The following is a 27,831-nucleotide window of genomic DNA, read 5'->3' on the forward strand; positions in this document are numbered from 1 at the left end:
AACGGATTGAACGCCATTGGAACCAGAACCAGGTTTAATATCACTGGCATGTATCATAAAATATGGGTTCTCCTCCAGTTTGCTCACCAATTTCACTTTGAACTACATAATTTGTTTTTTATTATTAGCAGAAGGTCTAACTCCTGCAAAACTGGCAATACTTTGACAAGAAGCACTACAGTAGATCAAGTAGATAGTTCACTGCCACTTTATCAAGGGTATTAAGGGAATGCTGGTTTTGCCAGAGATGCTTTCATTCTAAACAGAATGAATTTCAAAAAAAAGTTCAGTTACTCCTAAATTGAAAGTTGTCCATTGTAAAGTCAACCTCTTTGCACTTCTCACTGCTGCTCTCAGCTTCTTCAGTACCTGGTCTTGGTTGCTACTCAAATACTCATACATGCCCAAGGCGCAACCAATCTTTTGATTATTCCAGTGTCCCCTTACCCAGCTGATGTTGCTAACCGTTATCTTGAAAATTCAACAAATTTCGTTTAAGCCAAAAGTCTACTGTTTAGCCAGTCATTCAAACAGCATCTCTTGTCTCTGAAGACCTAAATTGACTTGTGTTCTTGCTTTATCAAAGAGCTGAAATTTATATCCTTCTGTTTAAATCTCTGTAGATTTACCTTCCCTGTACACTTCTTCAGTACTAGAACTTCCTACTTAACTCTGTGATTCCCTGCCTCTACTCTCTTGTGACTCCCCCCCTTCTCAAAAGTTTAATCATTTAGACCCATTTATTTCTTGCAAAGTCGCACAATAACATCAACTCCAGTGCACATTGCCATGGTTTCCTCTAATGGAATCGCACCATTGTTTGCTTTGGTGCCTCATGAATAGCGAGCAGCTTTCACTAGCAGTGAACTTGTGACCAGGCTTAGTAAGTGTATGACATGACAAAGGAGCTGTTACATTTGGTTGCATAAAGAACAGCTGCAACCGTATATCAGCATTGCTAATCACTGTAGGTAGAAGGTGAGTCACCAATCATCAGAGCATTGAAGTAAATTTCACAGGACCATTTTGTAAACTTTCAGAGTAAGGTCAGTGATGTACTGTATATTGAATTAATCTACACATGGCTCATGTAATCGTTGAACTGATTTGGTAGCCATTGGAATGAAGTGCTTGCTTCGCACTTTTTCATTCAGAAGCTTTAATAACCCAAGTTTTTGTGGGATTGTTTCACTTATACAAAACTGAAAATAAGGAATCCTCTGCATTTCAGTTGTCCAAGTAAATCACTTGTTAGCAGATCAACATTATCATTTAGTTGGAGTGAAATTCTGAACTGTACTAAGTTTTGGTTCATCAGAACTTTTACTAATAATCATGCTTTAGAGTGGAAATGTAAACATGTACTTGAAGCATTTCATAATTCAGTCCTGATAGTTTATGTTTGTACTGTACACTGATTGTTTGCAATCTGTTTTTTCTTCAGACATTCCACACTCCGAGCCTTGGGGATGAAGAATTTGAGATTCCCCCCATAACCCCTCCACCAGAATCAGAGCCCACCTTGGGACTTACAGACATGGTGTCAGCTTTCCAAGGCCTTAATGATCCACTGTCCTCACAAGAGAATGAATTCACGCCTCACTTTCCCCCACAGAGCCTGGACCTGCCTTCCATCACAATATCCAGGAGTATTATGGACCAAGATGGTACAATGCTCAACAATGGCTTGACTGTGGTGGGTGGAACTTAAAACACAGTTGTATGGAATGTACGACACTCATATTTGAAGCAGGGATTAGGCATGGTTTATGTGGGGTTCAAAATAATGCTGAAGTCAAAAATTGTAATGATACATAATGTTAATTGTAGTCAATTTATTGATACACAAATTAGACTTATTCAATACAACTCTTTTGTTTAGTATTCAGTGTGGTTAATCCGTTAGTTTTTAATAATAACTTCCTGATCGTAGAACAATAAACTGTAGAAATAATTGTTCTGCTTTGTAGTGACTGAGAAAATTTACATTAATTGAAATGGTCCATCCTTGGGACCAGTTGGTGGCTTGGTGGCTTGGTGAGTTAAACTGATGAGCCATAAAAAAGCAGGGAGATCATAGGTCTGATGTTCGTTCTTTCTTAACCTCAATCCTGTAGTGATGAGAATGGTAGCACTGGTAAAAATACTCTAGATAAGGACAAAGGGGGAAGGTTCTCAAAGTTGATGGTTGCCCAGCAATGCTGTTTATGTTGCTTTGATGTGCCACATGCTCTGGCTAAACTCTGATATGCTCCACACTCACTATATAAAAAAAACCCATTCATGAATGTTAGAGCTCCAACAATGATTTCAGGCCTTAATGAAAGGAAAGCAAAGTGTAAACACAGAGGAATACTCACGATTTTCTCATACCTTTGTGTGAGGTATTTTTTAAATCCAAGCAATCAATTAGATTCCAAATCATGAATTATATATTTTTTTAAAAGTTGATTGATCTTTAAGTTCTTGTATATCAAATAATTATTTAAATGGCTACAAGAAATTTGCCTTAAGAGATATTAACGCACTACACATAATTACATACAATGACTTTACAGTTCCAAGCTGATAAAATGTGGGAATAAATTGAAACATAATATCTATGATTACTTAAGTGGGCCATGCAATACAATATTAATTTGAGTCTTAAATAGTCACACAAGTGTCATCAGAAACAGCCAACATGGGTTCTTACCATAGCACGATCACTTTTACTGCTGCTATTTAAAAAAAAATTGAACAAGATGGATTAAGATATTCAAGCTATTGCTCAGGAACTTAAACTGCAAATTTATTTTGAATGATTAAAACCAACATGCAGTTTCAAATGGGATATGAATATAAAGACTTCTGCCTCCATTTCCTGAAAGTTCAGCAACACTAAACTTAGTTCCATTGATATTAATCAAATGAATTTTGGAGGCAGAGAATGATGTGCTGACACATCTAGCATTACTGACTGGGATAAATTTCTAGACACCATTCTTTTGCATTTCTGTTGGGAAGTGGGTTTGAAAATGAGTTTGTCTGTCTTGATGAGTTCAGCAGTATAACATTGTAACCTTCAAATGCTCTTTCATATCAAGGCTAAACTTTTTATCTTGTCTGGGCTTTGTTTTTTGAACGTGGCCCAGCTCTGTTTTATCTTCTTTCTCATGATTGGCAGCAGTTTGCGGTTTATAGCTATACCATGCATTTGTGTTCTCAGCTGTCTGTTCAGTGTTTGCAGAATGTAATCATAACCAGTACGCAAAAGATTAGTGGCAGGTGTAGAGCCAATGCTTACGTTGGAGCAGGTGACTTGTGTGGAAGTCATTTAGGTAAAATGGAATACAGCTGCTTAAAAAATGCAGCATTCTTAATGTCTTATTGTGCAAAAAAAAAATCAGATCCGTAGCTGTGTTCTTTGGGTGCTACAGGTAACACTGATAAAGCAAATGATTGTGGTTCAAGACACTGGACAATGTTTCAAGGGTGTGAGAAAACTGTGGACAGCACCAGCTGCAAGTATTGAGACCATAACACATAGGAGCAGAATTAGGCCTTTTGGCCCATTAATCCTGCTCTGCCATTCAATCATAGCTGATCCTTTTATCTCCCCCCCCCCCCCCTTCCTCAACCCCACTCCCTGTAACCTTTGATCCCTTGGCCAATCAAGAACCAATTAAGCTCTGACTTAAATGCACCCAATGATCGGGCCTCCACAGCTGCCTGTGGTAATAAAATTCCACAAATTCACCACCCTCTGGCTAAAGAAACTTCTCCATATCTCTATTTTAAATGGACACCTCTCTATCATGAGGCTGTGCGCTCTTGTCCCAGACTGTCCCACCATGAGGAAGCGTCCTTTCCACATCCACATCTAGGCCTTTTAATATTCAAAAGGTTTCATTGAGATCCACCCCCCCCCCCATCCTTCTAAGTTCCAATGAGTACAGACACAGAGTAATCAAACATTCCCATTATGATAACCCTTTCATTACCGGAATCCCCTTCCTTACCACCAACTCAACCTGTAAGTTAATCTTCAGGGTGTTCTGCACAAGGAATCTTTACTCCCTTTTCATCTCAGATTCTTGGATTTTCTCCCCATTTAGAAAATAGCCTGCAGATTTATTTCTACTTCCAAAGTGCATGACCATGCATTTTCCAACATTATATTTCATTTGCCACTTTCTTGCCCATTCTTCTAATCTGTCTAAGTCCTTCTGCAACCTACTTGTTTCCTCGATGCTACCTGCCCCTCCACCAATTTTTATATCTTCTGCAAATTCGGCAACAATGCCATCTATTCCATCATCTAAATCATTGATATACAGCATAAAAAGAAGCTGTCCCAACACCGACCCCTGCAGAACACTACTAGTTATTGGTAGCTAACTAGGCAAGGATCCTTTTATTCCCACTCGCTGCCACCTACCAATCTGCCAATGCTTTAATCATGTTACTAACTTCACTTTAATACCTTGAGCTCTTAACTTGGTGCGCAGCCTCATGTGTGGCACCTTGTTAAAGACCTTCTGAAAGTCCAAATATACAAAATCCACTGCATCCCCTTTATCTATCCTACTTGTAATCTCCTCAAAGAATTCCAACAGGTTCGTCAGCATACCCAACCACTGAGGTCAGGCTAACTGGTCTGTAATTTCCTTTCTGCTGCCTCCCTCCTTTCTTAAAGAGTGGAGTGACATTTGCAATTTTCCAGTCCCCTCGAACAATGTCACAGTTTAATGATTTCATCTCTTCTAGGTGACTTGTTCATCTTTAGGACTTTCAACTTTTTGAGCACTTTCACTCTTGTAATAGTAACTGCATTCACTTCTCTTCCCTCACACCCTTCAACATCTGACACACTATTAGTGTCTTTCACAGTGAAGGCTGATGCAAATCACTCATTTAGGTCATCTGCCATCTCCTTGTCCCCTGTTATTATTTCTCCAGCCTCATTTTCTAGCGGTCCTATATCCATACTCATCTCTTTTCTTTTTTATGAACTTGATAGCTTCTATCCACCTTGTCAGCCACGGTTGTACTATTTTGCCTTTTGAGTATTTTTGTTTTTGAGTACATCTATCCTGCTCCTTCCTCATTTTTCCAAGAAACCCACACCACTGCTGCTCTGCTGTCATCCCTGCCAGCACCTCTTCAAATTTACTTTGGCCAGCTCTTCTCTCCTACCACTGTAATTTCCTTAACTCCACTGAAATACTGCTACATCAGTATTTGCATTTTCCCTATCAAATATCAAGTTGAACTCAATCAAATTATGGATCACTGTCTCCTAAGTGTTCCGTTACCTTAAGCTCCCTAATAACCTTCCGTTCGTTACATAACACCCAGTATAGCTGATCCCCTGGTAGGCTCAATGACAAACTGCTCCAATAGCCAACTGGTAGGCATTTAACAATTTCACTCTCTTGGGATCCATTACCACCCTGATTTTCCCAATCTACCTGCATGTTAAAATCTCCCATGACTATCATAACATTGCCCTTTTGATATGACTTTTCCGTTTTCCATTGTAATCTGTAGTCCACATTCCAGCTACTGTTTGGAGGCCTGTATATAGCTGTGATCAAGGTCCTTTTACACTTGCAGTTTCTTAACTCAACCCACAACGATTCAGCATCTTCTGATCCTATGACGCATCTTTCCAATGGTTTGATACCATTCTCTACCAGCAGAGCCACACCACCTCCTCTGCCTACCTCCTATCCCTCTGATACAATGTGTAACCTTGGACGTTCAGCTCCCAACTACAACCACCCTTCAGCCACGATTCTGCGTTGGCCACAACATCATACCCGACAATCTGTCATAGTGCAACAAGATCATCCACCTTATTTCTTATACTCCATCCATTGAGATATAACACTTTGACTATTGTATTTGATGCCCTTTTTGATTCTGCATCCCTAATGCTCTGATACTCACGGAGCTGACTGCACATTTGTCCTATCATCTGCCTGCCCTTCCGGAAAGTCTGCACATTATCCTTGCTTTTTTACCATCCATCCTACCTTGAGTCCCTTCAGTCTGGTTCTTACACCCACCCACCCACCCACCCACCCCCGCCAACTTAGTTTAAACCCTTCCCAACAGTACTAACAAATTGTCTTGCAAGAATATTGTTTCCCCTTGGGTTCAGATGCAACCCGTCACTTTTGTACAGGTCATACCTTCCCCCAGAAGAGATCTCGGTGATCCAAGAACCCGAAGCCCTGCCTCCTGCACCAACTTGTCAGCCACATATCTATCTGCGAAATCATCCTGTTTCTACCCTCACTGGCATGTGACATGGGTAGCAATCCAGAAATTCCTACCCTGGAGGTCTTACTTCTCAGCTTTCTGCCTGAGATAGTTGTTGTTGTTGTTCGTCCTTCGTAGTCACAGACGACCATGGCTTCAAAGTCAAATGGGAGATTGGTGGCTGTGGGTCCGGAGATGACTGATGAGGCCAATCCGAGCCCTGAAGGCTTGCCCACATGTGGGACACAAGTGGGTGGGTGCTGTCGTGGCAGTGGATGCTACTCGGGCCTTGCACACAGCACGCTTTCATTGCGCCTCGATGATGCGCCTGACTTCAGCTGCACGGGCTCCTGTGGAGTTCTTGCTGCGCCAAGCTGGATGGTCCAGGGCAAGCATCTCCCACGTGTTGATGTCGACACCCAGGCCTTTGAGGGACGCTTTCAGGCAGTCTTTGTAATGTTTCTTCTGCCCCCCGACGGAGCGCTTGCCCTGACACAGTTCTCCGTACAGCAGCTGCTTAGGCAATCGGCTGTCTGGCATTCTGAGCACATGTCCAGCCCATCTAGTTTGGGCTTTCAGCAGGAGGGTGTTGACGCTGCAGAGCCCAGCTCGTTCCAGGATTTCCGTGTCGGGGACTTTGTCCTGCCACCTGATGTGGAGGAGTCTGCGGAGACAGCTCAGGTGAAAGTGGTTGAGCTGTTTGGCGTGTCTGCTGTAGACAGTCCAGGTCTCGCTGGTATAAAGGAGGATGGTAAGGACCACTGCACAGTACACCTTCAGCTTGGTGGTAAGGCTGAGTCCTCTCCGCTCCCAGACGTTCTCACGGAGTCTCCCAAAGGCGGCGCTGGCTTTGGCAATCCTGTTGTTGACCTCAGTGTCTATGTTCACTGCGCAAGAGAGTATGCTGCCCAGGTAGGTGAAGTTGTCGGCTGCCTGGAGGTTCTGGCCCTTCACCGTGATGCGCGGCTCCTGGTATGGCTTTCCTGGGGCAGGCTGGTACATAACTTCGGTCTTTTTGGTGCTGATAGTGAGTCCGAAGTTGTCGCAGGCTTGTGAGAAGCAGTCCATTTCACGCTGCATCCCCTGCTCTGTGCTGACGTTGAGTGCACAGTCATCAGCAAACAAGAAGGCTCTGATGACAGTCCCTCGCACCTTTGTAACTGCCTGCAGGCGCCTAAGGTTGAACAACCTGCCGTCAGTCCTGTACCTGACGTGGATTCCTTCTTCGTAGTTACGGAAGGCATCTGTCAGCATGGCAGAGAATACCATACTGAACAGAGTCGGGGCAAGAACGCAGCCTTGTTTGACGCCATTTGTCACTGGGAAGGCCTCCGACTCGTCGCCGTCATCCAGAACTTTCACCATCATACCGTCATGGAACTGCCGGACGATTGTGATGAACTTGCTGGGGCAGCCAAACTTCTCCATGATCTTCCACAAGCCTTCTCTGCTGACTGTATCGAAAGCCTTGGTTAGATCAACAAAGGTCACGAAGAGGTCGTTGTGTTGCTCCTGGCATTTTTCCTGGAGTTGGCGCGCAGCAAAAATCATGTCCGCGGTCCCACGTTCAGCACGGAAGCCACACTGGCTTTCTGGGAGCAGACCTTGCTCAAGATGTTGGAGAAGGCGGTTCAGCAGGACGCAGGCCAGAATCTTCCCCGCAATGGACAAGAGGGAGATGCCTCGGTGGTTGTCGCAAGACTGGCGGTTGCTTTTCCTCTTGTAGATGTGGACTATGCTGGCATCTTTCAGCTGTTGCGGGACCTGTCCCGTTTTCCACGTGGACTGGAAGAGAACAGTCAGCTTTTGCATCATGACAGGGCCTCCTGCTTTGTATACCTCAGCAGGGATTGCATCGGGTCCTGGCGCTTTGCCACAGGAGAGTTGCTTCACTGCCTTCCTGACTTCATCTACTGTGGGGAGGGTGTCGAGCTTCTTGTTGATCTCTACCTGGGGCAGGCAGGCAATGGCCTCGTCGTTGATGTCGGCAGGGCGGTTAAGGACGTTGTTAAAGTGCTCAGCCCACCGATCCAGAATCTGCTTCTTCTCTGTCAGCAGCTGCGTCTCATCTGCGTTGAGGAGGGGTGAGGAGCCGGAGGACTGGGGTCCATATACAGCCTTAAGCGCATCGTAGAAGCGCTTTATGTCATGGCTGTCTGCATAGCCCTGGATTTCATCGGCCTTCTTGCTGAACCAGCTGTCCTGCATCTCGCAAAGTTTTTTCTGCACCTTTCTTCTTGCGTTGGTAAAGGCATCTTTCTTGGCTAGCAACGTGGGGTTGTTCTGATGCGCTCTGTAACGTTGATGTTTCTTCGTTAGTAGTGCCTGTATTTCTTCATCATTCTCATCGAACCAGTCTTGGTTTGTTCGGGTTGCTGGTCCGAGATGTTCGAGGGCGGTAGTGTAGACAGCGTCTCTGAAGGCCGTCCACTGTTCCTCAACGCTGGTCCCGTCTTCCTGTAGTGTGTCTGGCAGTCTGCCTTCAAGGTCATCGACGAATTCTTCTGCAACCCTGCTGCTTTTCAGCTTGGAGACATTCAGCTTCTTTGCAGTCTTCTGCCCTTGGGGTCTTCTCATGGGCAGAATGCGAAGCCTGAACTTGGACACAATGAGGCGGTGGTCGGTCCAGCAGTCAGCACCACACGTGGCTCTCGTCACTCTGACATCCATCCTGTCCCTCTTCCTGGTGATGATGTAGTCAATCAGATGCCAGTGCTTCGAGCGTGGGTGCATCCATGACGTCTTCTTACGGGTGGGTAGGCGGAACAGGGTGTTGGTGATGACAAGGTTGTGTGTGGCACATGTCTTGAGGAGCAGAAGGCCGCTGTTACACTTGCCAGTGCCGTGTCTTCCAATGATCCCTTCCCAGGTTTGGTAGTCTGTCCCTACTCTGGCATTGAAGTCCCCGAGAGCGATGAGCTTCTCTGACTGTGGGATTGCTGAGATGAGGGCGTCGAGTTCTTCATAGAACTTGTCTTTAATGTCACCTGGGTTGGTCATGGTGGGAGCGTAGGCACTAATCAGCGTAGCGCTCTTCTTGTTTGCGAGTGGGAGCTGAAGTGTCATCAGGTGGTCGTTGATGCTCTCTGGGTGCTTGGTGAGTTTACGGGCGAGGTTAGAATTGATGGCAAATCCCACGCCTGCTTCTCATCGTTCAGCGCTGCTGCGACCGCTCCAGAAGAACGTGTATCCACCACTACGTTCTGTCAGCTGGCCCTTGTCTGCTAGGCGCATTTCGCTGAGAGCTGCTATGTCCACGTTGTAGCGAGCTAGCTCTTTTGCAACCAGTGCAGTTCTTCTCTCTGGTCTGTCTGCCTTGATGTTATCTCGCAGAGTTCTCACGTTCCCTGTGCCAAGGTTGAGCACCATCACTTTCTTCCGCGTTGGCTTTGAAGTCATGACTTGCGCTTGACTTGGGTTAAAGTGAGGGAGAGTTGCGCAGGTCGTCAGCCTCACTGTCTCGTCCCGGCCTATCTGGACCCAGTGGCAAGACATAGTCGAGACGGCTGGAGATAGGTCAGGATGCAGTGGATGGCCAGCAGTGTTCTGTGTGTCTCACTGTGCCCTCTTAGCGCTCCACGACACATTGCTGAGAATCGCCTTTCTGCCCGTTGAACCAGTGATGGTTTCTTCCGCGCAGTCCGCCGAATCCAAGCTTCACATGCTAGGTAGACAAGCCCTGAGTGTTGTGGGTCTACGGCAGTTCTTGCGGTGTGCTCGCAAGCCTCCCTACCCATTGTTGGGCATCCTCATACACCTTTGCAGCTGTTGGGAGATGTCTCCTCTTCCGTCTGCTCCGCCGTTGGGATGATCACCTAGTGGTGTGGTAATGACACCACCCCTCACTTGTTTTCGCCCGCTAGCTGCTCCACCTTTGCCGGGTCCTGCAGCTGCTCCCGACCGTACCAGGCAGCAGGGGCGGGCGGCGGCGGTCGCGACGAGCGGCAGGCCAGCTCCAGGCCTCGGGCCTCGCCCCCTCCGCCCGCCGCCGCCTCGCCTTATACCTGTATAATAGGTCCAGTGTCAGTTCGGCAGCCTCGGACGGGAGTCTCAGCACTCACGACCCGGTGTCGGCTCGACCTTGGACGGGAGTCTCGGCGCTCACGACCCGGTGTCAGCTCGACCTCGGCCGGGTGTCTCGGCGCTCACGACCCTGTGTCGGCTCGACCTCAGACGGGAGTCTCGGCGCTCACGACCCGGTGTCGGCTCGACCTCGGACGGGTGTCGAGCTGTCAGGTATCTACCATCTAATTATGGCTGAGATAGTTAGTGCTCCTCGTAACTACACAGCTTAACAAATGTCCAGCAACTGGGATAACCTCACCTCCCTCCGGCATCTCACCAACTTTATTCAAATGGATCATCAAATGCTGTTAGTTGCTTTTGATTTCCTCTCAATGTTGCTACAGTTCTACAAGTGTTTCCTGTTTCTTAGTGATAAGGCTCCACAGGGTCCAGCATCTGAGGGAAGACTTGATCCATATTTTCAGACCGGTTATTCCCACTTGTGGATACATTTATAGACATTCCTCTTGGAACACAGATTGGCTGGGAGATGAGCTTCAAGAATAGGGTAGTGGAGGAGAGTGATGTAAATAGAAGACTATTTCATCTCTGGTTACTTGGTACGCTGTTTCCTATATGGATATTTTTACTGAAATTTTCCAGTTACATCTGGCATAATGACAACCTCACAAAAAAGTGAGGAATGCATAGCTACTGGCTGTCAAGGTGATCATAAATATTAACTTAAATGCAACAAGCTCCTTCCAAACTGGAATTGCAGATTTTTTCACAATGTCTTTCTAGTGTTGTATGAGTGAGGTGACTGCCATGCTTTATTCAAACTGAGGTAATTATTATCAAAAGCAATAGATACAGCTTATTCCACTATTTCTATCCCATTGGTTATTTTCAGAGGCTATGATTTTTTTTGATCCTATTTGGTGAAAAGTTTACACAGCATCCTCAGAATCAATTGGGATTTTATAACCAATAATGGGATAGTTTTCATAGTTCAATAACAGCATGATAATGTTTTATATTTTGTCTTCTGTATGGTATGCAGTTAAAAATTTATAACCAGTCATTTGCCACAAGTCTAGTACCTCGCTTTATTAGGGCTTGACAAGTCAGAGGATTTCTATTTACATTAAAGAAGCTGTTAGTTCAAACCTGGCTCCAGATTCCTTCCTCTGTCAAATCATGGAAAAATTACTTCAGTGGAATTGTTAGATATTTCTCCAACCTAATTTAGCAGTCATGTGACTTGATAACCATTCCAAAGTTGTAACAAGCAACAGAGTGGATTATTTGCCTTTTTTAGTTCTTGGGCACTGATCGGACATGCAGGCTACTAACGCACTAGAGATCCCATCCAGTTTACATGTCATTGACCAACAGCTCACACATGTGTGTTGCTTGAATTTCCAGCATCTGCAGAATTCCTGTTGTAGCTCACACATGGTGTGGATAGGAGCTTCTCAGATCCATTTCATCAGATCATCTAATGCTGTTCAATAAAAATGGAATGACAGGTCTAGAACTCAGTCAGCTGGTTCAGCTACAAGTTCTTAAACTCTCATTTCCAGTGTAGTTGTAGACTGATGAATTGAAATGACCAGAAAGCTACTTTTATGACCATTACTCAGATATTCTTCTCAAAAGCGTAACAGTGACAACCTTGTTCTGAGCCATATTGACATTGAGGGGATGATGGACATGAAAGGAAGGACCATTATCCCTATTAAATATCCTTTCTTTATTCCTTCTAATTAAATTCTGTAAATACACCAGTGGTTAGCATTCAGCCGGGTTATATTCCTGCATTTGTTTTTCTCTAAAGAGGAAATTATGTGCTTTTCAGTATAGTGAGGGTCCATCAATAAGGACCTTTACCATTCCGGGGCATGCCCTCTTGTTACTGCCATTCCTATTCAGATTTATTTATTTATCACATATACATTGAAACTTACAGTTAAATGTGTTGTTTGCGCCAACAACCAGCTTAACCTATGGATACTCTGGGGGTAGCCTGTAACTGCTGCCACATATTCCTACGCCATCAAGCTTGTGCGTAACGTTCACAGAATACATCGTCAACAGTAACAACAAGAGAACAACTGCTGCCAAACATGCCGATTACCTCCTCCTCACTCACCCATACGCACCCTGAGAGGGTCCTCTAACTACAGGACAGGCTGTCTCTAGGCCTCCAGCCTTCAGTCTCGCAGAGATCGAAGAGGAGGTACAGGAGCCTGAAGCCCCACACTTTAATGTTTTTGGAAAAGCTTCTTCCCCTCTACATAATATTTCTGAAGTGTCCATGAACACTAACTTGTTATTCCTCTTTTGCACTATTTCTTCCGGTTTGTAACTTAGAGTAATTTGTGTCTTCCCTGCTGCCAGAAAACAACAAAACTATCGACATAGGTCAGAGATAATAAACCTGATTCTGATACAGCACTTGATAGATCTCTTGGATAATAAAAGAGAAATATACAGCAAATCATTTCAGGAAGCAGAACATTTTTTAAGTTTCTTGTTTAAAAAGAATATGCCAGGGTGCATGATAAGTTGCAAAGTAGTGCAAACGTTATCAATGTATCCGGTTGAATGAAAAGTAGATCAAACAGAATTACAGCTGGGTCCTCAATTAAAAGAAATAATGATGCTCCTTAGGGGAAACAGCCAGGACTATTCATTCATTTTAATCTATTTTACAGCACAGTAATGGTTATTTTTAGTTTATGGAGAGAGGCATTTTGTACCAAAAGGATATAATTTACCTTTCAGACATTAAACATGTCTTTCCCTTTTATATGAGATTTCAGTACTTGGTCTCAGCATGATTGGCATTTTCTGCTCAGAGGAAGTATTTTGCTTTCATGACAGACAATGGGAAGAAACTCACTTCTGTAGAAATAGTAACTGCTGAACAAGTTTATTATACACCAAAATAAACTAATTTTTGTGCATTGTGAATCAGACAGAATCAGATTGGAGGGATGAATAGGCAGAGTGTCATTTCATGGGAACATTTTTAAAATAAAATGTTTAGTGAGGATACATTTACTTGACTTTTTTTACATTCTTTTAGCATAAACATTATTTGAAGTGAATTTTCTAAACTCCTATAACTAATACGCACACAGTTGCCACTTTATCAGGTACAGCAGTACACCTGCTGGTTAATGAAAATATCTAATCATCCAATCATGAAGCTCAATGCATAAAAGCATGCAGACATGGTCAAGAGATTCATTTGTTGTTCAGTCCAAGCATCAGCATGGGAAGAAGTGTGATCTAAGTGTATTTGACTGTGGAATGATTGTTGGTGCCAGACAGGATGGTCCAAGTATCTCAAACTGCTGACCTCCTGGGATTTTCATGTGCAACTCTCTCTAGAGCTTAGAGTGAATGGTCCAAACACACATCCAGTGAGTGGCAGTTCTGTGGGTGAAAACACATTGCTAATGAGAGAGGTCAGAAGAGAACAGGCAGGCTGGTTCAGGAAGACAGGAAGCAAGAGTAACTCAAATAACCACACGTTACAACAGTGGTGTGCAGAAGAGTAGATATCAACACATTGAAACTTGAAGTGGATGGGCTACAGCAGCAGATGATCATGAGCATCTACTCAGTCGCCATTCTATTAGGTGCAGGATGTACCTAATAAAGTGGCACTGTGTATATATGCATTGAGTTATCTGCTTTTCACCTCTTAGATCAAACTTCCAGTTTGTCTTAGGCAAAAGTGGACCAGTAGGGTGTAAACAGATAGGTACTTGTCATGTTGTAGGCTGTCATACATCCAAAGAAGAAATCAGATTCTCTTGGTGGAGCATAGCAGAGAAAGGGCAAGTATTGATTATAGCGAAGATTGTGCTGCTTTCATGATCAGAGATCATGTGGTGCAATTAGGATGAGAATGATTAGTTCTTGGAAGTGTAGCTTCATGGAGCACCAGTCCAAGGGAAAACTTTTACACCTCAGGGGAGAAACTAAATGGCTGACTTGTCCAACAACACTAACATCCCTCATTAATTGTTCACTTTAGTGATCATAGAGAAGATTGTAGCCTTAATTGTCCTTTCTTTCTGGCTGATAGATGTGATAAATAGGGAGTTTCTTAGATAAAAATCTGAAGACTTTCATCAAACTATTGTATATTACATAAACCCTTTTAACAGTCTTGATTAACAAAGAAAATACTATACAGTAGATATCGGTTACATTAAAAGAAACTAAGATTAATTTTGTGGAATATCTCAAATACTAACGGCAAGTTAGATATGCCTGTAGGAATGTTCGCACAGTATCCTGTATGTAGGTGGTGATACTGGAAACCCAGGAATAAATTTCAGTGCCATCTACATCATTAGTGTTTATAATGTTAATCTTGGCTGCAATAGTAAATTCAAAAACACAGTTAGTCTTTCACATTTTAAGCTTATTCACGGTTTTAAGAAAACATAATGATCAATTCAGTCACATAGGTTTGTGCAATTGTAAATAATTTCTTTCTCCAAAGTGAAGATCCATAAACATCGTTCAAGGTCATTTCACATCAATTTGGAAATTTAATTTTTTTTTAAAATCCTGCATGCTTTTTTGCAAAATGTCCTCATTTCCCCTCACCCAGCTACCTGCAGTCCCTACTGAATTTATCCTTGGAGAAGAGGATTGGGGCAGTTTATCTTCTTCAAACAAAACTTTCAAGAAAGGATCCATAACCCAAAGGACTAGCGGCTTTCCTCTGCTGGCCCCTTTTTGCGGCGCCCCAATATGTTTAAGCAATAATCTCCAAACAATCAGATTTCCTAAATTATATTCAAAATAATAAAAGCAACATATAAATAAATTCAAGGCAAGTGATACAATATGAATTCTGATCTTCAATTTAAACCACTCAAGCCATATTTGGGATTATGAATCTGACCCCTGCAAATATTTATTTATCTTTTGTAATGTATTTACATATATTAATTATTTTACATGCATGTTCTATTGGAAAACATGTTTAACTTAACAAGCTTATTCACCTTTTCTTTACATGTGAATTAAAGCTATTCTTGATGTGTACAATTCCATAAATCGCAGTCTGCACTTGGGAAGACAATTTCAGTTTAATATTTGTAATACTAAATTCAAATTTAATTAAGTTCAGCTCATTGATAATTTCCTTTTAGCATTATTTTTATTGCTTTATAATAATTGTATAGTTATCCCATGACATTTGCTTGAATCTATGGCTACTGGTTCAGCACATTCTTTTAACACCTCTCTGTAATCTGTCCAGTCCACTGAATAGCAATGACTTCTGTAGTACATCAGTTTCAGAAAGTGGAATTTTTACTAGACAGCTATTGTGACATATTGGGTCAGTCAGAAATGAAAGATATTCATGCAAGCATGCAATACTTGTAATGAAGTCTCACTCTGACCTTCTGTATGATTGATTCTGTAATTTAGTTTTCTCAGGCTGTGCCAGAAATGAAATGAAATCGTGTTGAACAAGTTCTGAATACCCACAGTGCACCACAAAAAATCTTCAGCCCAAGAGGCTTGAGGGGCAACAGCTGAGCGATTTATCTCTCTGCTATTATAGGCTTTGCTAGCATTCAGAATTTCATTTTTCTCATTTGGTTTAAAAGCTTAATTCTGCAGGTAGTTGTGAATGGAAGGGGGGGGGTTAAAAAAAAAAGTAAAACACAGTTCACATATAAATTGCCAGAACAGGAGTATGTGCAGAGAGCTGATAAAATGTCTGAATAGAGCTGACCTTTCATGTTGCTGAAAGTTGCTGGGGGATTCATCCTCATAATTACCATATAGATTATTTTATTCCTCTTCTGCAATGAAACATTTCAGAGAGCAATACTGCTGATTGAATGAAAATTGAACTTGTTAACAGTCTTTCCAGCTTTGACTTAGATGTGCTGGGGGACTCTGGTGTATGTTATGTGAGGTTAGTTTTAATGAATTCTGATATTAACTCAAAAGGAGCAGTGAATGTCAGAGTGATATGCATTTTCCTATAGTCCTCACATATAATGCAGGAGATTTCACTTAAGTATACATACTTAATGCAGAAGATTTCGCTTAAGTATACATACTATAATATTGAAGGCAATTTACCAAAGTCTGCACAATATTCAGAACACCAGTTTTTGTACTTGATCTGTCCCAGTAAATTGTATATAAGCGAGTTTACGTTCCACGATTTTCAGTGACAATATTGCCCTTTTCCATGTTTCCTGGCAAGTCTATAGCTGAGGTTGCAATCCCCATTTTAATTGAAATGTGAATTGATGCAGCTAATAGCACACTAAAAAGGAAAATTGCTTTATATATCAAACATATTGGAGTGTAGTTGTAGTTGTATGCCAAATCCTGTTAGTGAATATTCATTAGGGTTAAAAAGAAATTGTTTTCACACTATAAATGTGGAGCAAGCATTTATCTGCCTATTTTACCTCCAAGCAAACCATCCAATAATGGCTTTTTTTTTGCTGTGATTTGTGGCATATTTAAGCAGCAGTACAGATGCCCTTTTTTATGTATAAACATTGTATGTAACATTTAAATCAATTCACGTTTTTAATCAATTTAGTGAATTAACAGCCTTGTTTGCAGGGCTGCAAGTGAACTAGTTATTTTATGCATCATTAAAATGTTTAATGTCTGGAACGCTTTGTTCTTTTTGACAAAGTATTGGCTGAGTTGTTTATCTTCTTTTTCCTATCATAAATGTACCTACGAAATTGTCTATTTTAGTGTTATAACCTTAAGAAATAAAATGGCCTGCAATTATCATATTTCCCTCAATTTGACATTTAACGAAGTTAACAAGGTTGATGGAAAATTGAGTGACTGAAAATTCATTATCAACAACAAAGACATCAGTCGGGGAAAAAGTACAAGGATAATGATGGGAGAAACCAGAAATAGTGCCTTTGGGTGCTGCAAATGTTCATCTTAAGAAACTGAACATTTTCTAACTTGTTCAGTGACAATTTTAGCTGATAGTACTCAATAACAATTGCTCTTAATTCCACTCACTGACAATTCACACTGCTTGCTTGTTCAGATTAAAATATTTCATAAAAAACATTAATAATTAATAACTTGCACCTTTGATTCTAAGAGCTGATCTTTAATGTGCATCACTTATTAATTTTTTTTTGCCACAACTTAATTTGTGAGGTTTGTGAACACATGTGAAGATCCCCCAGTTATTAATAATTACTGTATGTCAACATCAGGTCTTCAAGTTTATAGAGATACATATTGAGATTTTGCATCAATATATTGTTACATTTGAATATTTTAATAAAACATATCAAACACTGCAAAGCATCAGAAAACGGGATGGGTTGTCTCTGTACAAGCTTCTTTATAAAACCCTGAACAGTATGGCTGCTGGATTGTGGTTCCTGCCTCATTACTATAAGGGATGTGTAAGGTATACATTTCATATACAAAATACAATGACTTCTCTCCCAAGTTTGATGAGAAAGCAGAAATGCAACATCATTCTCTACTTCCACCCGTGCAGAAATTAACCACAAACATTCTGAAGGTCTTTGTTAAGAACATGTTAAGTGTTCTATTTCTAATTTTCCATTTTAATCTGTATCAAAGTTGGCTGATTTATTATGCTTCACGTCTTGAATGCAAAAATGAATTTTCAGCAAATGATAACAAGAATCCATTTACTATCACAGTATCGACACATATAGGAGGATTGTAGTTAATTTACAGATTTATTCAATGCACTTGAGCATCTTATTTATTTGCTTTGCACACAAAAATGTTGCACTATGACTAAGGATTCGTGTTCTCCTAGTGTGCACTTCAGTAGAAAATTCTATCCCAACGGAATATGTATTTCCACTCCAGAGGATAATAATCGGGGATTCCAATTTTAATATAAAACAACTTCAACTCACTTTGCTTGGTTATTTATGTAAATTATATTTTTTAATGATTAATAATTTATTGGGTCAAATATCTCATGGACAGTATATGCCTATAGTAGCAATGACAAAGGATGAATTCATTGGACAACTCCAACTAAAACGTGCCTCTTGTACACACAATCTCATTTATGGGTCAGTAATATTACATGAGAGCAATCTCCACAGTAAGCCCCATTATATTTTGGCCAAATGGAATAAATAATATTGTCTCATAACCAGAGTACAACATTTTAAAATGCATTTTATAAGCAATTATATCTTTCCCTCAACTGGTCAGGCACAATATTGCCAATATTCACACTTTTCCACATTTGTGCTCTGCCACATTTCTATCAGTCTATCTTGTCTTGTTGTCATCAATGACACTTCTCCCAGTCATTGGAGGTAGAATTTTGTCTTCTGGTGGAGAGTGCTGGAGCCAGTAACTTATACAAGATTTCATCTCTGAAGTGATGAAAATCTTATCCGTTATGCTAAGATTATTAATTGCCTTCTTTTGCATCACAGTCTGATTCCACTTAGCATTATTTGAAACTGTTTTCCTCTTCTTCCAATGCAGGACCTGGTCCAGGCACAAGTTCCCCAATACCACCATGATCCAAACATGGGGATGAGGTCTGTTGTTCACATGGCTGATGTTAATCAAGCAGGAATAATGCAACATAATCAGCTGACCACCATTAACCAATCACAGCTGAGTGCCCAGTTGGGGTTGAATCTAGGAGGGGGCAATGTGCCACAGAATTCACCCTCACCTCCTGCTAGCAAGTCAGCCACCCCATCCCCTTCCAGCTCTGTAAATGATGATGATGCTGAGGAATTCAATCGGGTAGGTAGATTGCTAATTATCCAAAATATTTGTATTGCATGCTAACCTCATACTGTTCCCCAGCAATATAAGTGTGTCTATTTAAGGCTATATGTGCAGATGATATTATAGCTTTTTATCTTTAATGGACATTATTCTTACTGAGAATCTTCAATACTCTGATGTCGAGAAAGATTGACTTTGCTCATTGCAGTGTTTATTTTCATGATTTTGATTCATTTGTAGAAGTGGTTTGGTTGAAATGCAGACAAATGAAATTTCAAGGTCAATAATTACTGAGTTTCTTCAGGCCCATTTTAAAGTAAAAGCAAATGAACAGTTCCATTGAATGTCACAGTTAATTTTCATAAAATAATTGCGGTTTTTGAGTTTGCTTTGAATGATATTTGATTAATTAATCTGCCTTGATTTGCTTTTGTTCTGTCAAGCACTTTGGAGATTGTTTTAAAACCAGTTAGCTAATCTAGATCAAGAAAGGACTGCTACTGTTTGATTGCCTAAAGCTTTGATCTGCTGTTGCTAAATCCTGCTTGATTCAAAAGTATACTGTACATTTAAATGCCTAAAGCCATTTCATATATTGTCATTTCTTTTTGATTTATCTAAAACTAAATGTACAAATATTTGTTCTTTCAATTTACCATGGTTGGGAGAATTACATTCCTAAATGAATGATCATTTTTCAACTTAACTTAATCCAAAGCATTTACAAATTCTTACAATTTTAATTGCCTTGCAGTGAGCACTTTGTGTAATGGACCATTTTTTTTGTGACCCATTTCAGGTTAGTGTAGAGAAACGAGCTGCAGTTGATTCAGGAAAAAAACCCAAGACACCAAAGAAGAAGAAGAAGAAAGATCCCAATGAGCCTCAGAAGCCAGTGTCGGCTTATGCTCTGTTCTTCAGGGATACTCAAGCTGCCATCAAAGGACAAAACCCCAATGCCACTTTTGGAGAAGTTTCTAAAATTGTAGCATCAATGTGGGACAGCCTAGGAGAGGAACAAAAACAGGTAACTCCTAGATTTTCTCTATAGATGTTGATGGAGTTGCAATCATTCATATCTTTAGCAGATGAAATAGATTTGATAATGCAGCTGGATTGTAGTAATATATTGGAACTGATACTGATAATACCACAGGGCAATTTTAAGCATGCTATTAGTATGTAGCTAGCATTTTTCCCATCTTCTGGGGTACAAGTATTTACAAGTAGTAAAAAGCAACATTGTCAAATTCCCAAAGTCCATGGATTATACAAAGGTTCTGACAAAATTAAAGGTAACAAAGGTAAACCTAGTACTTTTTAAAACAAATATGGTAGTGAGGAAGTGTGGAACTACAGATTAGTTGAACTAGCAATTGGTAGTAAAGAAAATATTAGAATCTATTATTATAGAAGTGCTATCACAGCATTTAAATAATAGGATTAGGCAGTGTTGGCATGAATTAATAAAAGGGATATCATGTTTGACAAAACTATGAGTGTTTTGTGGTTCTCAACAGCAAAATAAGGGCAGACATATGGTGTCAGACTGTCAGAAGACTTTAAGCTGTCAAGAAAGAGCTTGTCAAACAAAATGGGGCTACATAGAAATGAGGATAACATACTGGATTGGTTTATAGATAGAACACGGAGGGTAGGAATAAAGTTATTTTCCACTTAGAAGAATAAGACTAGTCTGGGCCCTGCTCAGCTTATACTCTTAATTTGCACTGGGTCCCTTTTATATCATCTAAATCTGAATGTATCACGTTGTGGTGTAGAACGAGTTATGAAGAGAGTACTGAGAGACTTCAGGGATATAGACTGGCTATGTGAATGGACAAGGAGAGAGCAGATGGAATATTGTGCTGAAAGATGCAAAGTCATCCACTTTAGTAGAAAAATAGATAAGTAGAGTTTATCTTCAATGTCGACAGTTGAAAAGTGAAGTCTTCAAAAGGACCTCAGCAGATACAATAAACAAATAGGAAGGAAAATGATTTGTTTTAACTTTTTTACATGGACCTGAAATTATTTAGGGCCCTTGTGAATATTGCTTTCCCTGCTAATGGAACTACAACAAAGATTTACTACATTGATTGCTGGGATGGGGTAATTGTCCTATGAGGAGACGAAATGTAGACTGGGCTTATACTGTCTTGACGACACACACAAAATGCTGGAGGAACTCAGCAGGCCTGGCAGCATCTACGGGGGAGAAAAGTACAGTCGACGTTTCAAGCCGAGACCCTCCGGCAGGACTTATTTGTCTTGTACTGTCTTGAGTTTAGAGAGCTGAAAAATGATCTCATTGAAATGTATAGAATTCCTATGGGCTTGGCAAGATTCTTGGAGAGACAAACTTGGCTGTTGTGTCTAGAACCAGGAATCACCATTTCAAGATATTTGGTTGGCTATAAAAAAAAACGGTGAGGAGAACTTCCTTCACTAAAGAGAGCTCAAAGCTTGTCACAGAGGATATTTAATGCAAAGTTCAATATACTTTAGTTAATTAAGGGAATCAATGGAAAGAATGTTACTGATGGAAAGTGGTATTGGGGTAGAAACCACGTTTTGATCTTGCATGGTGGATCAGGTACTAAGGGCTAACAGACCTATTTGTGTCTTCATTTCTAAAATATTTTCAAATTTATATTAATCAAATGCAACATTGCTGCATGTTGCAAAATTCAAAATTGTAGAATGCTAACAAATATTGAAGCAACATACAGTCTTTGAGAATATGCTTTTCTTTTGAATACAGGTATATAAGAGAAAAACAGAAGCTGCCAAAAAGGAGTATCTAAAAGCTCTTGCTGCCTACCGAGCCAGCCTTGTTTCAAAGGTAATTTTCTGAAGATGCTTTGTGAACGTGGTTTGTTTGCTTATGCTGGTTTTTATAGTTCATGCTAGGTCGTGGGTTACTGTGAGAGTCAAACTGAATTAAACCTTCACAAATCACATAACAGAACTTGGTTTTATATCACAAGTGACAAAAAGTGAGTGACAAAAATATCTGCAGCACATATTGGATTTATGGAAAGAAGCTGCATTTCATCATTTGTCATCTCTGTTAGAATAAGTTGCTGCGGTAACATACATCTTTCACCAGCTCTATCATCGGAGGAAGAAAATATAATTTATTTTTAAACAAAATTTTAAATGTAGGTCAGAATGTTATGAGTTCAAGGCCCACTGCTAGGATCTGAGGAAATAGTCTAGGTAGATAGCTTAATATAGGACTGATGGACTTCTACATGGTCTTTTAGATCAGACATTAAAATGAGAGTTTCTCTGGTAGGTTTGAAAGATCCCACAATACTTTTTAATTGAGAGTGAGGGAGACCAATACTTAACGTTCGCATATTTTCACTAAAGCAGATTGTTTGGTCATTTGTTTCATATTCTTTGGGGATCTTGCTGTTAGCAGAATAGACCCATGCATTTCCTATATTTCAGCAGTGAATGCATGTCATCATTTCCCTGAGAACTGTTCAGCTTTTGGAATGATGATGCCATATTGTTTCTTTCTTTTGTAGAACTAAAATATGCCAGTGGGTTAAACTACCAGATTATATTGCACCTATTATGATATGGATCTCACCAATGGCCACTGAGCTCAAAACAATGGGAAGGGGACCTAAAGTCTGGCAGGAGGGATGGATTTGGGCTGTAAGTTCATTTTGAAGGAGCATTAATCAAACTGGGTGGAGATGGTCTAGGGATCCATAGATACTGGTAAATAATTATTGACCGTGGCCGTGACGGTATGTGTGAGAGAGTTCTGAAGATCTTGATTCATAAACTTCATTGCATTTATGTTCTCTTAAACATGCTTCCTCAGAATTGGAATGAGATGTTACAGAGATGATTGGCGATAGAGATTCTCTTGTTTTCATGCCTTAACCTACCTAATTCCTTAAATGATTACCTTCCAAACTGCGTCTAATATTCTTGTTAGATTTGGCTAATTTACAGAGATTCTATGTGTTATTTATGAGAGACTTGAAACTAAAAATGTTGACATTTATTGTTTAAGCATTGAGAAATGTTTCCATTCAATAAATTCAATGCACTGGAAAGGTAAACAGGCAATCAGGAATCAAGTTGAATCATTTCAAAATAATAGTTTAACATGATCCTTTTGTGTGAAGATCTACCTTAGTCAATATCTTATACACATATTAAACAAAAAGATATTCCTTTGAATGAATTCTGAATAAACAAGGCTGTATTCAACTTGGTGCACATGCTGGCATTTTCTCCATAAAGCTTCATCAGTTTCTAATGATACAAATATATTCTTGTTTAAAGACCTAAGTAAGCAATTGATTAACAATCATATCTTTCAGTGTTTTAAAAGAAAATTAAGCTCTCGGCCCTCAGTTTGAAAAAGCAAAAGTAATCATGGCTTTACATCACTGTTTGACAGAAAACACTGTTTGACATTCTGTCTACATTCACTGTTTGACAGAAAACTCTAGAAATTCACTTGTGCAACTCCATGTAGAGAACGAGAAGTTGATGTCAATCATTGCTTGCTCCATTACGAATTGTTATGTGACGTTCTTTGCAGATGCAACCAATACTGAATAAATAAATTGATACAAACTTCAAACTTCTAATAACTTATTGTGGTAAAAGTGATTGGAAAAATTAGGCTTTGTTGAATGATGTACAACTATTTTTCTTATGATATAAAATTTCTATCACAAATATGAAATATCTTTCTCTCTATCCCTTGATTTAAAAAATAGGGTGCTTAAAATACTTTGTACAGGATTTACATTTTTAATTCTACTATAATCTTAAATACATGTGACATGCTTTCTTTTGTTTACTTTAAAATGTGTAAAACATGAATTATAAACTCTACCTTTTGGTTGTTGCCTGCAAGAGTTCTTCAAATGTTTAGTTAGGTTGGCATTTTTGATTACTTTGTTGTTCCTCGATAGCACAGGTCCCTGATTAAGAATGCATGGCTGAAGGTCATAAGAGAATTGAGAGAAACAACCCCACAGAACCCACTACATTTATATGAGCAGCTTTCATTGTGGTCAGTGTGGCTTGGCTTGTGTTCCCTGTACCACTGACTGCAAAGTCCAAACCATCATGTTTGTAACAGGCATGTTCATGGATAGATAACCTTCCAATTTCTCATAATTGGTTCAAAATTACTCCAAATGATTATTCATCACAGCATGCCTTTGATATCTGATTTTTATTGCAGCTTATTATCACATGGCTGGTTGAAATATTTCCCCTTCATTATAGCTGGTAATGATCAACATATTAATTTACCAGCTAACTAGCCAAATCCCTCAAGTGCTCCAGAATTGATTAAAATGTTTCCAGTGCATTTCACTGCAAAAATATACTGAATAGAAAGGAAAAGTTGTTAAATACTTCCATGTCACTTAATCATAACTGATTCTTTTTGTTCAAGTAGTGGCTTGGCCTATTCAACCTCCCATTTATGTTTGTGTATTCTGTTTAGCAAAGTATTGGGTTGGTCTATGCTACGGAAATTCTCTTGAATCAAGTCTGCGTTATCATTAATCTCAACAACAAAATAACAAAGGTGATATGTTGAAGCATTGATTCCCATTTCTCTGATGTTTTAAGCTATTCTACAGTGATGTGTAACAAATTACCATCCATAAAAGAAAATGCAGACTTTATCAGTCTGCTCCAACTACTACCAATGATGTGGAATATACCTCAAAGCAGTGGGGAAAAGTTAGCTAAGTTCAAGTGATGTGGAGATGCACAATTACTTCTCAGTCAATAGTATTATCACCATTACATATGGATATAGAGGTCACGTGCATTACTTAGTTTAAGGTTGCTGCATTTTGTTCTTTTCACAGGCTGCTGCAGAATCAGCGGAAGCGCAGACCATGCGTTCTGTGCAGCAGACTTTGGCATCGACGAGCCTTTCAACCTCGCTCCTTATGAATTCATCACTTTCGCAGCATGCATCTGTTTCAGTGTCAACTCAGTCCCTGCAACAGACACTGCCAAGGGCAATTGCCCCCAAACCAATGAGATTGTCCCTGCAAGGCAATCAGCTGGCATCTGTTTCTATCACACCAAACATGTCAACAAACATTGCCACCCCCATGGGTACTTCTATTGGCACTACTATGGTCCCCACTTCACCCACACCCCAGTTAAGCCCTCCACTGCAGCCTCAGCAACACCAAATACAGCAGATGCAACAGCATCAGTTGCAACACTTCCAGCAGCATCACATGCAACAGCAACTGCACCAGCAAATACAGCATCAGCATCAAATCCAACAGCACCAAATGCAGCAGCAGCAAATGCACCATCAAATGCAGCAACAGCAAATTCAGCAGCACATGCAGCAACAGTTGCACCAGCAGTTGCAGCAGCAACAGATCCAGCAGCAGTTACAGCAAATGCAGTTACAACACATGCAGAAACAGCAAATCCAGCAGCTGCAACAGCAGCACCCACCTCAGCACTCACCACCTCAGCATTCCCCTGTTGCATCGCAGTCAGTGGTGGCCTCACAGATAACTTCTCCTCTTCCCACACGGTCAAGTCCACAGCCAGTCCAGCAACAACAGCAATCTCCACTACAAACCCAGGCCCAGACCCAAGTATTGCCACAGGTCAGTAAGTATTAAAAATGGAAAATTCCCTGTGAATCAAGTTGATGTGCCATGTGACTAATATTGCTAAAATGGGAATTGAGTGGTATTTCATAAATTGATGTATCTGGTGTACTGATTACCTCAAGCTGTTTGTTATAATAAAAAAAACATACTTCAGGATCTTCTTTGTCTTGTAATATACTGATCACCAATGGATTTTTAGTAATGAATTATGCACCCATTAAGTTTATTCATTATAATGTGAAACTGAGCATTTTAGCTTCGTTCCATACTATGTATAAAATACATTTTGTACAGCAACACATTTTGCATACTTTGAAGAAAATGTAAAACTAGTCAAAAATGTTTAAATAAAAATTATAGCAAATAAAACTGTGTGGTAATTGCTATAACCATTTTTGCAAATCAATATAGAAATTGAAATAATCTTGCACAATTAGATGAGTTAAGCGAGGATTGACGTGAAACCAAATCTATCTATGGTTTAATTGATGGCTTTGAGTAAAACATTCCCATTAGTCAAACATAGTAAAATTTAATATTATCACCACATTCTATATTTTTATTCTACAGAAATTAATATAATTTCACTCTTCTATGTCTGTACACCAAGTAAATGAAATAAGGATTACCCTTGTAGTATTGTCTCATATAAGCTCTCATTATCATGTCCACTATTTGAGCAATGTCAGCTTACAATTAAAAAGGAATTGGAATCCATAAGGAGCATCAACCACAGAACAACTAATATTGATTTTTTTTTTCTTGGTGGGAAATCAACAAATATATTACTTAGGGGCTAAAAGAAGCCTTTTATTCCATCCTATTTACTTTAAACTCCATAGAATGTGTAGATCTTATTGGATTTAGTTCACTCTTGAGGAAGGCCTTCATAATTCATTAGTATCGATGGTCCTTTCACACTTCTGAAATGAACCCCACAGATAACACACTGATTATCTGATTTTACAATTGGATGATGATCAGGAAAATGCAGTTACACTCTATGTACTGGTATGCTGCTTTGCAAATAAAATCCATCTGCTTCACTATCTCCAGTGAGCAATGTTGAACAGAATATCGAATGCATAATGAATTTGATTTGATGAAGCAGGAAATGAATTAAAAACTACTTCAACTAGTCTCAGATTGCCTCACATTTTATTAACTATATTTTTCCTTTAAATTCTCTTAGGATATTTAATGCCAAATTTTTTTTTTTGATTATCCTCCCCACATTTCATCAACAAGACATTTCAGGATAACATGCTACTCTGCAAATGCAAAACTAGAATAATAGCTCATGTAAATGCACAGCACATATAGGAATACTAATAAGAATCTAAGATAATGTATTTAAGAAATAACATTCATTGAATTAAACTGTGTTCTAAATAGTTGGCAGTAGTAAAAGATCTTATCAGTTGTCTAATCGTTCATCAGTAAATGAATTTGTAATTTGTATTAATAGCATTGAGAAAGAAGTACTGAGCACCTTTGTGCATACTGCCTCCACACAGATGGGATTAGCAGTTCACATTATTTCATTTCTCATCCAAGTGCTTCAGAAATGAGGCTGCCATTATAATGTTCTCTGGAACAGCATGGCTGCCGTCCCCAGCTGTCTCTAGTGATTAATTACAGCATCTGTCCTGTCAGAAGCTATAGTGGAGAAGTCTGGTTAAAATTGCAAATTAGCACTGGCAACAACCTTAAACTGCTGATGATAAAATAAAAATTAAAAACAGCAAGTGTCATGCATGACTGGAATCCCAATACACACTGGGGTACATGCTAGAGTCTATGTGTCCACAGCTACCAGCTATTAGATGTAAACAGAAATTAAAATAATAAGCAGTCACAAAATAGCAGGTATTGTGTTGAGGCTGAACTACAGTGTTTCATTGATAAGTAACATGCATTTCTCATTTGCTCTGCAACTGTTCAGCATTTTGATCCCTGTGTACAAATATTTAATGGTGTAGTGGTGTATATCTGATTAAATTCTTAAATCCATTGCTCAGAATAAATTAGATGGGAAGAAAAGAAAGCTTTGTGTGAGGAAATTATCTCCTCCAATTAACATTTCATCTGCTATCAGAAAATTAATATGAATTAGGCATTGAGATAATTTGCTGTA

At 39.9% G+C, this 27,831-nt stretch overlaps 1 protein-coding gene across 5 annotated transcripts in view; it reads left to right on the forward strand.

Moving 5' to 3' along the window:
• The window catches only part of tox3 (TOX high mobility group box family member 3), a 109,731-nt gene that overhangs the window by 76,439 nt on the left and 5,461 nt on the right, over nucleotides 1-27,831 (forward strand). For 4 of the 5 annotated variants that reach the window (XM_072279577.1, XM_072279580.1, XM_072279579.1 and 1 more), the window contains 5 exons: nucleotides 1,445-1,696; nucleotides 18,793-19,062; nucleotides 19,847-20,074; nucleotides 21,812-21,892; nucleotides 24,918-25,688. In XM_072279577.1, the coding sequence (XP_072135678.1) occupies nucleotides 1,445-1,696; nucleotides 18,793-19,062; nucleotides 19,847-20,074; nucleotides 21,812-21,892; nucleotides 24,918-25,688 (1,602 nt within the window). Of the gene's footprint in view, nucleotides 1-1,444; nucleotides 1,697-18,792; nucleotides 19,063-19,846; nucleotides 20,075-21,811; nucleotides 21,893-24,917; nucleotides 25,848-27,831 lie in introns of those variants that run through there. The other variant, XM_072279581.1, reaches the window with a different exon arrangement.

The sequence above is a fragment of the Mobula birostris genome, chromosome 15 (assembly GCF_030028105.1).
Source record: "Mobula birostris isolate sMobBir1 chromosome 15, sMobBir1.hap1, whole genome shotgun sequence".
NCBI lineage: Eukaryota > Metazoa > Chordata > Chondrichthyes > Myliobatiformes > Myliobatidae > Mobula > Mobula birostris.